Source organism: Bos javanicus, chromosome 11, assembly GCF_032452875.1.
Source record: "Bos javanicus breed banteng chromosome 11, ARS-OSU_banteng_1.0, whole genome shotgun sequence".
Taxonomy (NCBI): Eukaryota; Metazoa; Chordata; class Mammalia; order Artiodactyla; family Bovidae; genus Bos; species Bos javanicus.
Window position 1 is genome coordinate 46,421,004 of NC_083878.1, and position 16,043 is coordinate 46,437,046.

At 44.5% G+C, this 16,043-nt stretch overlaps 2 protein-coding genes across 2 annotated transcripts; both read right to left on the reverse strand.

The window, feature by feature from the left end:
* Window positions 1-1,088: 1,088 nt before the first annotated feature.
* On the reverse strand, window positions 1,089-1,686 carry LOC133257087 (enhancer of rudimentary homolog). Its single transcript, XM_061432568.1, has one exon. The coding sequence runs from the start codon at window positions 1,618-1,620 to the stop codon at window positions 1,306-1,308; it is 315 nt and encodes a 104-aa protein (XP_061288552.1). The 5' UTR covers window positions 1,621-1,686; the 3' UTR covers window positions 1,089-1,305.
* Window positions 1,687-6,971: 5,285 nt separating this feature from the next.
* Window positions 6,972-15,541, reverse strand: IL1B (interleukin 1 beta). The gene is made up of 7 exons (XM_061432567.1): window positions 15,435-15,541; window positions 14,754-14,815; window positions 13,960-14,008; window positions 11,892-12,090; window positions 10,950-11,111; window positions 9,001-9,131; window positions 6,972-8,053 (listed from the first exon to the last, which is right to left on the reverse strand). Exons 2-7 carry the CDS (start codon window positions 14,798-14,800, stop codon window positions 7,841-7,843), a joined length of 801 nt encoding a protein of 266 aa, XP_061288551.1. The 5' UTR covers window positions 14,801-14,815; window positions 15,435-15,541; the 3' UTR covers window positions 6,972-7,840.
* Window positions 15,542-16,043: the final 502 nt, after the last annotated feature.

Sequence of the window (16,043 nt, forward strand, 5' to 3'; positions counted from 1 at the left end):
ATATAAAAAAATAAATTAAACATATCAATTTTCTCTCCAAAGTGGCTATACCAATTTACTCTCACATAGATGATTTGCAGGGCTTCCCTAATAGTTCAAGCACTAAAAAAATCTGCCTGCAATGCAGGAGACACAGGAGACTCGGGTTCAATCCCTGGGTCGGGAAGACCCCTGGAAGAAGCCATGGCAACCCACTCCAGTGTTCTCGCCTGGAGAATCCCATGGACAGAGGAGCCTGGTGGGCTATAGTCCATGGGGTTGCAAAGAGTCAGACACAACTGAAGAGACTGAGCACCTACACACAGATGAGTGAGACGCCTTCACAGTTTGTTGGTTTTCTTGCTGGCATGTCCTTTCTTTGGGGCCTGAGAGTAGTGGGTGGAGTTGAACCAAGGAAACGGAACAATGCCACCACTGGGGCTCCCAGAGGGCACATCTGCTTTCTCCCCCAAAGCAGCCGCCTGCCTCCCAGGAGTCCTATTCCGTGTTGTGGATGGGTACCACTTGGATGCCTGCTCCTAACAGCCGTCCCATCCTTTGCACTGCAGTTAGGAAGCAGACTGAGCTGGGAGAGAGGCTTTGCTGGGTTGCAGGGTCTAGTTCCATCCACATCTTGTGCCCTGGCTGGGAGAACTGTGAAGAAGGAGGAGAGGGTGTTGGCAGTGAGCCACTGAGGACCGGCACATTGTTTTTCCCCAACTAAGTCATATGCCATTTCTCCCTTTTTTGTTTTGATAGAAGCCTTTAAAAACAGTCCTATTTTATTTGAGTAGTTAATATATTCACATGATTCAAAAATCAAACAATATAAAAAGTATTGAAAGAAATGTCCTGCTCCCACCCTCATCTCCTTGTATCTTACTCCCCAGCCCCTCATGACTACATTTTATTTTATTTATTTATTTTTTAACTAAAGAACATTTATTTATTTTTCACCAAGACTTTATCTTGAGGACGTAACTAAACTGCGCCTCCACTCCCCACCCCAACTTGAAGGAGGATTAGTACAGTGGATGTTATAAAGAAGGTATGAACAGTTTGAGGGACTGGAACCAATGTTAACTGACAAAACCCAACTTCCATCTAAATCATCATAAAAATGTTTAAGTAAAAAAAAAAGGGGGGGGGGGGCAAAGGGGTTTTCAGATTGAACAAGATCATCACATTTTATCTAATACATTCAATTCTGGCTAGGATATACCAAAATGGAAACAGGAAAACTATAATACAAAACTTCCACTACAGCACACTGCACACACCTGTGTTCCAAGCCCACCCCTGTTCCCCTAATGCTTGCAAACTCAACTATTTCCCAGCCTGTTGGGCCTGTCCATGAAGGAGCACGTAGATCTTCTCTTTAATCCAATCTTTGTTATAAGGCTGGTATGTCTGGGTATCAGCTCGGTAAACAAGGCAGCTGAGGTCTGCCAGGTCATCAATAAAATCAAACAACTGACTGATATCATATGTGATAGAGGGGCTGTTGGGATTCATTCTCTTCAGATATTCTTCATACATTTTACAAACACCTTCCATACACTCATTCACAGATTCATAGTCAGCGTAAGTTCTGCCTTCTGGCCTCTTGGTAGGCTGTACCAGCAAGATGGTGTGAGACATCGCGCCAAAGTCTCCCGCTGCAGCCGATGCCGACTCCGCCGCCGCACCATGACTACTTTTTAAATTTGTTATGTATCTTCCGGAGTTCTCAAAATCAGATAAAAGACATTGGAAGGGACTGCCTTATTTCTTTTTAAACTTTTTATTTTGTATTGTGGTATAGCTGATTAACAACGTTGTGATAGTTTCAGGTGGACAGCAAAGGGACTCAGCCATACATACACATGTATCCATTCTCCCCCAAACTCCCCTCTCATCCAGCTGTCACATAACATTGAGCAGAGTTCCATGTCCTAATCATTAGAGTATTGCCTTATATATTTTTTTTCCTGCCTTTTGTTACATAAAAGCTGTGTTCTTAGTTGCTCAGTCGTGGCTGACTCTTGTGACCCCATAGACTGTAGCCTGCCAGGCTCCTCTGTCCATGGGATTCTCCAGGCAAGAATAATGGAGTGGGTTGCCATTTCCTTCTCCAGGGGATCTTCCCCACCCAGGAATTGAAGTCAGGTCTCCGGCATTGCAGGCAGACTCTTTAATGACTGAACTTTTAGGGAAGCCCACATAAAAGCTAGCACACTATAAACACTGCCTCTTGTTCTTTTTTATGTTTCACAATATCTTGGAGAGGAGTCCCATAATTCATTCTACGAATGTCCCATAATTCATTCTACGAATGTCTCACAATTCATTTAGCCAGTCTTCTTTGATAGAAACTTGAGTTGTTGCTCATCTTTTGCTGTTACAAGTGATGCGCAATGAATCATTTTGATCATTAATGCACATGACTGTATGTCCATTTGTAGGATAAACCCCCAAAAGTGAAATTGCTGGGCTATAGGTGGATGTGTATTTGTAATCTTCATAATTACTATCAAATTTTCCTCTGTAGGAGTTGAACCCATTTATTCTCCTCATACATGCACTGTAATGTTCAGGAGTGAGCGTTTCCCCAGTCTTCCCAACAGGGTGTGATGTTAAACTTTTGGTATTTGCTAAATCTGATAGAAGAGTGTAATCTCAAAGTGCTGTTAATTCAACTTTATTCTAAGTAATATGGAGCATCTTTTACTTTGTCCAAGATTAAATGGTATTTCCTTTTCAGAGGACAACCTATTAATATACTGTTTTATTAAATTTCCACCTATTGTTTTGATGGATTTTCATGATTGCTTTTTTCTACTGTTTTGTGGGAACTCTATATACTAGGCAAATTACCTCTTTGTCTGAGATTACAATTCCTTTTTTTCCCCCTGGGTTGTTTTTGTGTTTTGACTGGTGACTTCTGCAAACCTGAAAGTTTTCTCTTGGCCCCATTCATTCTTTCATCCTCCATGCCTGTGTTCATACTGGTCCATCTATCTAGGCTACTCTCTCCTTTTCTTTGTGTGGGGAACTCTTGCTCATCCTTTTAGGCCTGACTCAAACATCATACAACTTGACCCTCAGTCTCCAGAGCAAATCTTGTCACCCCTCTTAGCTGCTCCTTTCATACTTTGCCATGTCTCTACTTGTTACTCTGTCTTATTTTTAAAAATCCACCTTCCCTCTCTAACTAGGAACACCTTCAGATGAGATGAGTTGCTCAGTCATGTCCGACTCTTTGCAACCCCATGAATCGCAGCACGCCAGGCCTCCCTGTCCATCACCAACTCCCGGAGTTCACTCAGACTCATGTCCATCGAGTCAGTGATGCCATCCAGCCATCTCATCCTCTGTCGTCCCCTTCTCCTCTTGCCCCCAATCCCTCCCAGCATCAGAGTCTTTTCCAATGAGTCAACTCTTCGCATGAGGTGGCCAAAGTACTGGAGTTTCAGCTTTAGCATCATTCCTTCCAAAGAAATCCCAAGGCTGATCTCCTTCAGAATGGACTGGTTGGATCTCTTTGCAGTCCAAGGGGACTCTCAAGAGTCTTCTCCAACACCACAGTTCAAAATAATCAATTCTTTGGCGCTCAGCCTTCTTCACAGTCCAACTCTGACATCCATACATGACCACAGGAAACACCATAGCCTTGACTAAATGAACCTTTGTTGGCAAAGTAATGTCTCTGCTTTTGAATATGCTATCTAGGTTGGTCATAACCTTCCTTCCACAGAGTAAGCGTCTTTTAATTTCATGGCTGCAGTCACCATCTGTAGTGATTTTGGAGCCCAGAAAAATAAAGTCTGACACTGTTTCCACTGTTTCCCCATCTATTTCCCATGAAGTGATCCCGTGACCGGCTGCCATGATCTTCGTTTTCTGAATGTTGAGCTTTAAGCCAACTTTTTCACTCTCCACTTTCACTTTCATCAAGAGGCTTTTGAGTTCCTCTTCACTTTCTGCCATAAGGTGGTGTCATCAGCATATCTGAGGTTATTGATATTTCTCCCAGCAATCTTGATTCCAGCTTGTGTTTCTTCCAGTCCAGCGTTTCTCATAATGTACTCTGCATAGAAGTTAAATAAACAGGGTGACAATATACAGCCTTGATGAACTCCTTTTCCTATTTGGAACCAGTCTGTTGTTCCATGTCCAGTTCTAACTGTTGCTTCCTGACCTGCATACAGATTTCTCAAGAGGCAGATCAGGTGGTCTGGTATTCCCATCTTTTTCAGAATTTTCCACAGTTTATTGTGATCCACACAGTCAAAGGCTTTGGCATAGTCAATAAAGCAGAAATAGATGTTTTTCTGGAACTCTCTTGCTTTTTCCATGATCCAGCGGATGTTGGCAATTTGATCTCTAGTTCCTCTGCCTTTTCTAAAACCAGCTTGAACATCAGGAAGTTCATAGTTCACATATTGCTGAAACCTGGCTTGGAGAATTTTGAGCATTACTTTACTAGCGTGTGAGATGAGTGCAATTGTGCGGTAGTTTGAGCATTCTTTGGCATTGCCTTTCTTTGGGATTGGAATGAAAACTGACCTTTTCCAGTCCCGTGGCCACTGCTGAGTTTTCCAAATTTGCTGACATATTGAGTGAAGCACTTTCACAGCATCATCTTTCAGATTTTGGAATAGCTCAACTGGAATGCCATCACCTCCACTAGCTTTGTTCATAGTGATGCTTTCTAAGGCCCACTGGACTTCACATTCCAGGATGTCTGGCTCTAGGTCAGTGATCACACCGTCGTGATTATCTGGGTCATGAAGATATTTTTTGTACAGTTCTTCTGTGTATTCTTGCCATCTTTTCTTAATATCTTCTGCTTCTGTTAGGTCCATACCATTTCTGTCCTTTATCGAGCCCATCTTTGCATGAAATGTTCCTTTGGTATCTCTGATTTTCTTGAAGAGATCCCTAGTCTTTCCCATTCTGTTGTTTTCCTCTATTTCTTTGCATTGATTGCTGAAGAAGGCTTTCTTATCTCTTCTTGCTGTTCTTTGGAACTCTGCATTCAGATGTTTATATCTTTCCTTTTCTCCTTTGGTTTTTGCTTCTCTTCTTTTCACAGCTATTTGTAAGGCCTCCCCAGACAGCCATTTTGCTTTTTTGCATTTGTTTTCCATGGGGACGGTCTTGATCCCTGTCTCCTGTACAATGTCATGAACCTTATTCCATAGCTCATCAGGCACTCTATCAGATCTAGGCCCTTAAATCTATTTCTCACTTCCACTGTATAATCATAAGGGATTTGATTTAGGTCATACCTGAATGGTCTAGTGGTTTTCCCTACTTTCTTCAATTTAAGTCTGAATTTGGCAATAAGGAGTTCATGGTCTGAGCCACAGTCAGCTCCTGGTCTTGTTTTTGCTGACTGTATAGAGCTTCTCCATCTTTGGCTGCAAAGAATATAATCAATCTGATTTCAGTGTTGACCATCTGGTGATGTCCATGTATAGAGCCTTCTCTTGTGTTGTTGGAAGAGGGTGTTTATTATGACCAGTGCATTTTCTTGGTAAAACTCTATTAGCCTTTGCCCTGCTTCATTCTGTACTCCAAGGCCAAATTTGCCTGTTACTCCAGGTGTTTCTTGACATCCTACTTTTGCATTCCAGTCCCCTATAATGAAAAGGACATCTTTTGGGGGTGTTAGTTCTAAAAGGTCTTGTAGGTCTTCATAGAACCATTCAACTTCAGCTTCTTCAGCGTTACTGGTTGGGGCATTACTGTGATATTGAATGGTTTGCCTTGGAAACAAACAGAGATCATTCTGTCGTTTTTGAGATTGCATCCAAGTACTGCGTTTTGGACTCTTTTGTTGACCATGATGGCCACTCCATTTCTTCTGAGGGATTCCTGCCCGCAGTAGTAGATATAATGGTCATCTGAGTTAAATTCACCCATTCCAGTCCATTTCAGTTCTCTGATTCCTAGAATGTTGACATTCACTCTTGCCATCTCTTGTTTGACCACTTCCAATTTGCCTTGATTCATGGACCTGACATTCCAGGTTCCTATGCAATATTGCTCTTTACGGCATCGGACCTTGCTTCTATCACCAGTCACATCCACAGCTGGGTATTGTTTTTGCTTTGGCTCCATCCCTTCATTCTTTCTGGAGTTATTTCTCCACTGATCTCCAGTAGCATATTTGGCACCTACTGACCTGGGGAGTTTCTCTTTCGGTATCCTATCATTTTGCCTTTTCATACTGTTCATGGTGTTCTCAAGGCAAGAATACTGAAGTGGTTTGCCATTCCCTTCTCCAGTGGACCACATTCTGTCAGATCTCTCCACCATGACCCGCCCATCTTGGGTTGCCTCACGGGCATGGCTTAGTTTCATTGAGTTAGACAAGGCTGTGGTCCTAGTGTGATTAGATTGACTAGTTTTCTGTGAGTATGGTTTCAGTGTGTTTGCCCTCTGATGCCCTCTTGCAACACCAACCATCTTACTTTGGTTTCTCTTACTTTGGGCGTGGGGTATCTCTTCACGGCTGCTCCAGCAAAGGGCAGCCATTGTTCCTTACCTTGGAAGAGGGGTATCTCCTCACCACTGCTCTTCCTGACCTTCAACATGGGATAGGTCCTCTAGGCCCTCCTGCACCCGTGCAGCCACAGCCTTACCTTTCTGATTTCTGTACTCCCAGCCCCTAGGACATAACACTGGCTTAAGATGTTTTTGTTGAATAAATGAATAGAGAAACACTTGGCAGCTGTTACCACCAGCCCTTACTCCCTATAATACTTTAGCTGATCCTGTTTTTCAGAGGAAACTTGTGTGCCATATATACTTTTGTTGAATAACAGAAGTGAAAGGGAAGGGTGTTCAAGCTGGTCTTTGCTGGCCAGTGATGTTCCTAAGTGCTTTGCATTCAGTGATGAGGAGTGGGTTTCTAATTCCCCAAGGAGATCGCTCATGACTCCATTCATCTTTACTCTTCTACATCAGATCCAAGAAAAGTCAATGACCATGTGGAAAAAACATTTGTTTTCAGTGAAATTTATTTCAAAATCATTGAATAATCTGATCATTCTTCCCTATTCATAAATGCTATGCTATGCTAAGTCACTTCAGTCGTGTCCGACTCTGTGTGACCCCATAGACGGTAGCCTACCAGGCTCCCCCGTCCCCGGGATTCTCCAGGCAAGAACACTGGAGTAGGTTGCCATTTCCTTCTCCAATGCATGAAAGTGAAAAGTGAAAGTGAAGTCGCCTAGTCGTGTCCGACTCTTAGCGACCCCATGGACCGCAGCCTACTAAGCTCCTCCATCCATGGGATTTTCCAGGCAAGAGTACTGGAGTGGGGTGCCATTGCCTTCTCCGCTATTTATAAATAATTCTATTTAAATAATCTGAGCTTGTATACTTTCAGGCTTGGTGAAAGGACTTGACAGAAGGATGGCACTCTAACCCAAAGGAAATTGGTTCCACAGTTATTGAAGGCTAGGATTTTTCACAGATGCGCCTGCTTCTAGGCCCCCTGGAACTAAATTAAATAGACTAACACATCAATAAATAAATAAATAAATAGTTAAGTGGTTGCTCATCAGAAGCTGGGTGCAAAGGACAGAGGATTTCTTTGAAACTAGTGTGCCATGGTTTTTGCCAGGCTGGCTTTGAGTGAGTAGAAGTGAGAGAGGGGTGGCTCAGTGGATGGGGTCTGAGGATGGGCTCTGGGAGGAGGGGATTGTTCCTCCTGGCCGTGGGGAGATCTCTAAGCACTAATGCAGGGAAGGCAGTCGGGCATGGATCAGACAACAGTGAAGTTCAGGCTGCAGCTACATTCTTCCCTTCCCTTCTGCCAGTCCTCGGGGTTATTCAGCCCACGTGGACTCCCTGGGTATGGCTTTCTTTAGGGAGAGAGGGTTTCCATTCTGAAGTCAGTTATATCCTGGCCACCTCGAAAATGTCCCAGGAAGACGGGCCTTTCTTCGATTTGAGAAGTGCTGATGTACCAGTTAGGGTACAGGACAGACTCAAATTCAACTGTATTCTTGATTTCTGTCTTGTAGAAGACAAAGCGCTTTTCCATATTCCTCTTGGGGTAGACTTTGGGGTCTACTTCCTGCAGCAAAACAGAAATAAACATCTTTAAGAAGGAAAGGGCAAAGACATTCTACCCTGGTCTGGACAAAGTTGTTCTCTGGGTCATTTAAAAATGGGTCAGCAGGGCTCGGGTCCAGGAGCCAGACTCCTGAGTTGTCTTTGTGACCCCGGCCTTCTGTGCGGTGACAGAAGGCACACTTATCCTTCTCTGAAACTTAGCATCAAATGCTAGTGTGTATAATATAGGTGGAAATGTTTTCAAAAGTGAAAATTAGGTAAAAGCTTCTAGGTGTAGCTAGTTTCCAGGGACTTATCCTGTGTTTTTCCTCATGGCTCTGGCTAGAATGACTTCAAGTTGGACATGAAATTTTTGCTGGGAAAACTGGTGGGAAAAGGAGGTGTCGTTTTGGGAGTGCAGTGGAGATGGCAGTGACTGGTCCCTTGAACCGATTAAGTCCTCAAAGTGTCATCTATCAAATGGTGGTTGTTGTTTAGTCACTCAGAAGTGTCCGACTCTTATGTGATCCCATGGACTGTAACCCACCAGGCTCCTCTGTCCATAGCATTTCCAGGCAAGAATACTGGAGTGAGTTGCCATTTCCTACTCCAGGGTTTCTTCCCGACGCAGAGGTCTAATTGGAATCTCTTGCGTTTGCAGGCAGATTCTTTACCTCTGAGCCACCACGGAAGTCCCATCAAATGGAGGAACTCTAACAATGTATAATCTGTTTGGTGGCAAGACGGAAAAAAATCTGCAGAATAATTTACTTTTTGTGTTATGGGAGTGAAAGCTACATGCATTTGACACTTACATTAAATTGATTTCCATTTATGCAAAATTATCATGTAGATCTACTCCCAGAGGTTCTGGGGAAGGAGGAAAGTTAGTTGTCTGTGAAGTAAGTGATGGCTAAGGATGCCCCAGAAAAGCCTGAGAAGGGCCTTCAGCCCCTGGTATTCACTCACCTCCAGCTGCAGGGTGGGCGTATCACCTTTTTTCACACAAGACAGGTATAGATTCTTGTCCTTGATACCCAAGGCCACAGGAATCTTGTTGTCTCTTTCCTCTCCTTGCACAAAGCTCATGCAGAACACCACTGGGGAGAGGAGAAGGGTCTTGTGGTCAGGGATATGGCACTGCAGGGTCAGCCCAATCCCTGGACCCCAAGCCCAAGACTCATACAGTATAGCATCCTCTGTGGGAACCCACACTGAGGTTCTTATGGCAACCCACACTGAGGTTCCTACAGCCTAACAGATAGGGTAATCCCACAGATCATAGCAGCTTCAGTTTCTTGAAACAGGTGTTTCCCTCAAATGGTCTGGGGGCTTCTCAGAGACTCATCATAGTGGCAATGAAAAATCAGGGGGTCTAATTTTTAAAAATAGGAGAAAGCTCTCATGTCCCTGACTGATCCACAAGAACAGAACAGTATGATCAACATGAAAATTGAGAAAAGAGATAAAGCTGGGCTCCTGAAAGACACTGGTCATGGATCTATTTCAAGACTATAAACAGGAAAGTGGGAAGAACCTGGGAAAGGAGAAGCTTAGCTGGGAAAAGGGGTTCCAAAGAAAAGACATGCATTTTTAGTCTTCCTTAGTTATAGCTGTCTCACTTAGAGGCCCGAAGGTCATGCTCAGAACGCTGTTCTAAAGAAACAGGGTTGTCTTGGCTTGGTTGAAACCAGGATGCTTTCCCTCAGGGATGCCTCTCTTCAAGGTCAACACCCTTTGAAGAGAACAGTCTGGCTGCTCCTTTCAGCTGCCCTCTTGGTTACGCCCCTGCATACAGGGTTCAGCCACAGTGGCAAAGTGCCAGACAGATTCCTGCAACCCGTGGGCCACCCCTGGACTTGAAGCAATGCCAGTGACATGGGCTTGCCTGGTGGCTCAATGGTAAAGAATCTGCCTGCCAGTGTAGGAGACACGGGTTCGATCTCTGGTCTGGGGAGATCCCACATGCCACAGAGCAAGTAAGCCTGTGCGTCACAGCTACTGACACTGTACTCTAGAGCCCATGAGCCATCTACTGAAGCCCCCTCACCCTAGAGCCCATGCTCCACAGCAAGAGAAGTCACTGCAATGAGAATCCCATGCACCACAGCTAGAGAGTAGCCCCAGCTCATCACAAGTAGAGAAAAGCCCTCACAGCAACAAAAACCCACACAGCCAAAAATAAAGAAAAATTTAAAAATAAAAATAAAAAGGTTGCCAGTGACAGTAGAGAGATATAAGTTCCTGCTTGTCAGTTAGGTTTCCCTCTAAGGAACCATCTGGTTTTGGATGGGAAGGATGTTAGGGGTAAGGGGGCAGGGTTGAGTATGAGGAGGGACAAATTATCTCCTCACCATTCTAGTTTCAACCCCAACAACCGGAAGAAAGAACCCACAGGCAGTTAGGTCATGTCCATCAAATGACCTCTTTCTAACAGAAGCACTGCCATTAAATGACTTGGCTGGGCAGTGGTCCTGGGCTTGCTGGAGCAGTCTAATTTCTCAGAGTCACCTCTGTTGCTGAAAAATGAACGTACTAAGGGACTCAATGTGGTCTCATCACTAGAATCCAAACAAAACGTTTGCATGTCCTTCATTATTGTTGTTGTTATTTAGTTGCTAAATCATATCCCCTTGACTATAGCCCTCTAGGTCATGGAATTTCCCAGGCAAGAATACTGGAGTGGGTTTCCATTTCCTTCTCCAGAGGATCTTCCTGATCCAGGGATTGAACCTATGTATCCTGCATTGACAGGCAGATTCTTTACCATTGAGCCATCTGGGAAGCCCCAGCATGTTCTTTATTATATGCTATTTCACTGCCATGGATCATTTTCCTTAATGGGTCTGCTCTGTTGAAAATGTAGAGAATTAGCAAGCAACGAGGAGGCCAAGAAAAGAGACAAAGTCCCCAGGTACCTTCTCGGTTCATTTCCTGTGAGAGGAGGTGGAGAGCCTTCAGCACACATGGGCTAGCCAGCACCAGGGATTTTTGCTCTCTGTCCTGGAGTTTGCACTTTATTGACTGCACGGGTGCGTCACACAGAAACTCGTCGGAGGACGTTTCGAAGATGACAGGCTCTGAAATGTGGAGCACAGATCTTGTTTAGGGAGATTCCCAGGTGATTATGGGAGGCAGAATTTGTTTCCTTAGAGGACATCTGAGCATGCCTAGCTGATGCTCGATTACATCAGTGGAGAGGAAGTTGGGGTGGGTCAGAACACTGCGCCTGGCACCCTAAGACGTAGGTTCAAACTTCAGCTCTATTACTTGCCGTGGATGAGCCATGGAGTCACTTATGTAAAATGGTGGTGGCAACAGATGTGGCCGAACAAGGACATCCTGAGATTCACAGGATATAATATAAATGAAAGCATACAGAATGACTGGCTGCTTTGCAAATATGAGTAGTTATCAAGGTCCTATTTTAAGAATAGTTTCAACAACTAAAAAGGAGAGTGAAACCATCACCAAGTTGGATTCTATACAGTAGTGTATTGAAATGTAACATTTTGGGTACCATTTTATGCAAGTCTGTAAATTCGAGAAAAGCTTCCATAATTTTAGGATGCATAGCATGATTAGCCAGTTACATCATTATTTCATTAAGGAAGAATTCCTTAAAAAGTCTTTTAAGGGAGCAAATCAATCTGATGGAAAACAAAACAAAAAAAGACTGGTTTCAACTGAAGAGATGATTAACTGAGCTTCTAGGTGTCTCTGTTTTCCTCTCATTACTGGGCCCTCTACTTTTAAAGGGTTTCAGCCTCGGGGGTTGGGGGGTGTTAGCTGTTGGGTTATGGCCTCTGAGAAGGAAATGACCAGCGATCTCATGTCTGCCCTCAGCTCTCATTAGGTACCTTCTTCAAAGATGAATGAAAGGATGCTCCTCAGGTCATCATCATGGAAGACATGTGCGTAGGCACTGTTCCTCAGCTTCTCCATGGCCACGATGACCGACACCACCTGCCTGAAGCTTTTGTTGTAGAACTGGTGAGAAATCTGCAGCTGGATGTTTCCATCTCCCATGGAACCGAGGTCCAGGTGTTGGATGCAGCTCTGTGAAGAGACCAAAGAAGTCAGCGTGGGAAGGTGGTTGGGCCAGACAACTCCTGTTTTGACACGAGAGAGGAGGAAGGAGGAGATTCATGCGTGCTCAGCCACTCAGTCATGTCCGACACTCAGAGACCCCATGGGCTGTAGCCAGGCTCCTCTCTCCATGGGATTCTGCAGGCAAGAATACTAAAGTGGGTTGCCATTTTCTCCTCCAGGGAGTCTTCTGGACCCAGGGATCAAACCCACTGCGTCTCCTGCATTGGTGGGCAGATTCTTTACCACTGAGCCACCTGGGAAGCCCAAGGAAGTGATAACAGAGCTTCTAAAGATAAACTTTCATCTCTCTGCAACCCAGAGAGGTTAAGTGGCTTATCCAAAAACAGCGGCCAGTGAGAGGCAGACCCTAAACCATAATGTAAGCTTTCTAATGCAGTATACAACATTCTTCTAGAATAAATCCATTCTTACCTTATCTTTTCTTACACATGCTCCACCTAACCATAAACTTATACCTTCTAACACTATTTATCTTTTTGGAAGCCTAATGCACCAACGTTATGTATTTCATTTTTCAGGGCTATGATGATCAGATTTTCAATATGCCTCTGCCCAATCAACAATGTTCTATACAATCTTTTTCTCAAATGCTTTCTCATAACCATCCTGCAAAAAAGTGGTTACTATTATGAAATAGTTCCTCAATTCAGAGAAACTGTTTAACTAACTGCATTAAGCCTTAACTGAAGTTGCTTGCAAGGCATGATAATGGTTTAAAAGTTTGAAGGACAGCTCAAGAGACCTGTAACAACACAGAGGAAAGCTGAGTGGGAGGGACATTCTGCCCAGAGCAGAGGCCCCAGGAGAGACAGCCAGAATGCTGCAAGAGACTGTGGGAGGGAGGGCTGGACAGAGAAACTGGGCTCCATCTAGGGCTGGAGAAAACCAGTTGTGCTGGTTTTAAAGTCTTTAAAGAAAGGAACTTTCAGCAAGACAGGAATGCTTGATAAGGCTGGAGGAGGTTGTCACGAACTAAAAACATCTGAGAGAACAGCTGCCTGCTAATTGGTACAACTGTGCTAGCTCGGCTGATGGCTGAACTACCTGAGAGAGTTATTAGATTACAGGAGTTATTACATTTACAGAAGAGGAGGGACAGCTGGAGGGTCAACAATGCTCTCTGGGTCACAAAGCATCTGACACTACTGAGTGAGTGAGCACACACACACAAAGAAACACTCCTCTGCTAGATAAACTTAGCTCCTGCTGGTAATATCTCAGAGCCAAGGGTTGCAGGATGCTAGGGTCTCGGACATCATCCTGCTTATGACCCTTATTATTCAGACTAGCATCAAAGGGGTAAAATGACTTGCTCAAGATCCAACAGCAAGTGAATAATTTTCTCGTAACTCCCAAACTCAACTTTTTGTTTACATCATGACTTGTTGTCCTTAAGCTCCACTTCAGGGAGCAAAAAACAATCCCACCCTTAAAGGAGGCAGACATATTCATTCTCAAGGTTATCATCTCTGGGTCAGGTTCAGTTCAAGTGATTAATGTAACTTCATCACTTTTAGAGCTGAACACCTCTCCTAAAAGAAGAATTAAATTTGCTTGGAAGAGACAACAAGCACTATCTCTACTTAAATTCCCCTTCTAAAAGCCTCTGCAAGCATGGCCAGCATCACCAAGCCTCAGTGAAACACTGGTGGCATGGGAGTTGCAGAGTGGCCAGCTTCCATTTGTCTCACTGGAAGAGGATAAAGTCATTTTATCACAAAATTCCATAGGAACAAGCCGGCCCAGAACACTTCCCTTGAGTCTTTCCTCTGTCAGAGCCCCTCAACATGTTGGGATCAAAGCCCATAGACTCACCTTCATCTGTTTAGGGCCATCAGCCTCAAATAACAGCTCATTCTCGTCACTGTAATAAAAACAGAAAGATTGCTCAATTTCATCTCCTGGACAAGATTAGCTTTTCTTCCCTGTTGATAATCTTCACCATCAATGCGTGTGTGCTAAGTTGCTTCAGTTGTGTCTGACTCTTTGTGATCCTGTGGCTCCTCTGTCCATGGGATTTTCCAGGCAAGAATACTGGAGTATTGCCATGCCCTTGTCCAGGGCATCTTCTGGACCCAGGGATCGAACCCATGTCTGCTGCATCTTCTGGGTTGCAGGCAGATTCTTTACCCACTGAGCCACCTGGGAAGCTGGGCAATAGTAAACTGCAAACAACATGTTCCTTAGGGCTGCCTGAAGCAGGTAGTTGCCATGGTAATATACATGGGACAGCACAGGAGGAGGGCAGGTATCCATTGCTGTCTGAGCTCTCTGTTGTATCCTGAGACCTAACTTCCAGCCCGGTGAAAATCTGAGCTTTCCTTCTCAGTTAAGCCAAATCTGCCAAGGGATCCCCTGGATTGTCCACTTGGAACCTTTCTTTCCTGTTTCCATTTGCAGGAAGCCCCTGAAGCAGCATCTGGGTGGCCTAGGGGTACCATGGCTGGACTTGCAGTGGGACATCAGTCCTTAAACCAGGTTGACTTGGAACCCTGCTTGCCACTGTAAGAGGCAGTTTGGGAGACGAATCTGGTCTCTAAGCATATATAAAAATCCACTCTTGAGAGGAAAGCCCTGCTAACACAATTGGTATCAATTTTCCCACTGACCTGTAGTAAGCCATCATTTCGTTGATGGGTTCAGGTACGGTTGCCATGGCTGTTTCAGAAACCTGTGCAAAGAGGAGAAAAATGAGTGACCATTTGCCATGCCAGTCCCCATGAGGGCTGCCTTCTTCACATGTGAATTGCCCTCAGCATCTTGTACCTGGCAGGCAAGCAAAGAAGCCATTTTCAAATGAATGAGTGAATGCACGAAAGTCATCCTTTGGGTTCAGAGTAAGTGAAAGTCACTCAGCTGTGTCTGACTCTTTGCAATTCTTAAGGCCAGAATACTGGAGTGGGTAGGTGGGTAGTCTTTCCCTTCTCCAGGGCATCTTCCCAAACCAGGGATCAAACCCAGGTCTCCTACATTGTAGGCGGATTCTTTACAAGCTGAGCCACAGGGGTCCAGAGTAAAGCATTTGCTAAACCAAGCCCAAACCAGGAGCGGATCTCTTAGGTGATCTGGGGGAGAGGTAGGATCCTGAGCTCTCAGATGCCAGCTGCTAGATAAGTGGTATTAATTCCCCTATTATTTTGCAAGTTATGGTATTATAACATAGCTGGCAGTTTTGCAGAAAGCCCAGCTGTCAGGCAGAGAAGGAAGAGAAGAGAGAGGGAGGAAGACAGAAAAAAAGAGAGAGAGAGACTCCTTTAAGACCTAGTCAGAAGGAAGAATTAAAGTGGTACCTGGGCAATGAAGGTTGGCTGGAGAGAATAGGATCCCTGGGTGGCTTGCTGTGCCTCCAAGCGGGTATACTGTCTGCTGGTCTCTCCTACCTATTTTATGGCCTTCAAAAGCAGAAGTGGAGAGCTGAGAGATTTCCCCTTTGGTTAACTGATTTCGCAACCAAGTTAAAAAAAAAAAAAAAAGGATTGATGGTAACTCCTGGGAGAGAAATAATTCTCCAGTCCTTGGGAGGGCAAGTGATAGCCAACTGTGACACATCCTTGCAAATGTGTCATCATGCAAATATATGTTGGTTTTTCTGACAACTTTTGTGCAGATGATGTGAAACCAAAATAGCGGGTTTTCCTAGGTAAGAAGGATGTTTTAATTTCGGATCTCCGGGGACAAAGTGGAGGACACACAGAGGCACACGCACAAAATTGCTTCCTTGCTCACTCCTTGCACTTAAGTTTAGGAAACTTCTCACTTGGAGATGAATAAGTGAGCATAGGGAAGTGACAGTAACCCTGTGAATTCTGAACCCATCATGCTGTTTTCTACCTTGAAGGCTCTGGGTCAATTACTGAAGCCTCTGGGGAGACATTTGGTCTTGCTAGGATGAGGCAGGG

What these genes read in the sequence shown, in the direction of transcription:
- LOC133257087 (XM_061432568.1), bottom strand. Translation starts at nt 1,620, where the DNA reads ATGTCTCACACCATCTTGCTGGTACAGCCTACCAAGAGGCCAGAAGGC.
- IL1B (XM_061432567.1), bottom strand. Translation starts at nt 14,800, where the DNA reads ATGGCAACCGTACCTGAACCCATCAACGAAATGATGGCTTACTACAG. An exon ending in ATGGCCCTAAACAGATGAAG is followed by an intron (nt 12,091 to 13,959) that starts GTGAGTCTATGG and finishes GTCTCTTCACAG; the next exon opens with AGCTGCATCCAACACCTGGA. An exon ending in ACAGGAAATGAACCGAGAAG is followed by an intron (nt 9,132 to 10,949) that starts GTACCTGGGGAC and finishes TCCTCTCCCCAG; the next exon opens with TGGTGTTCTGCATGAGCTTT.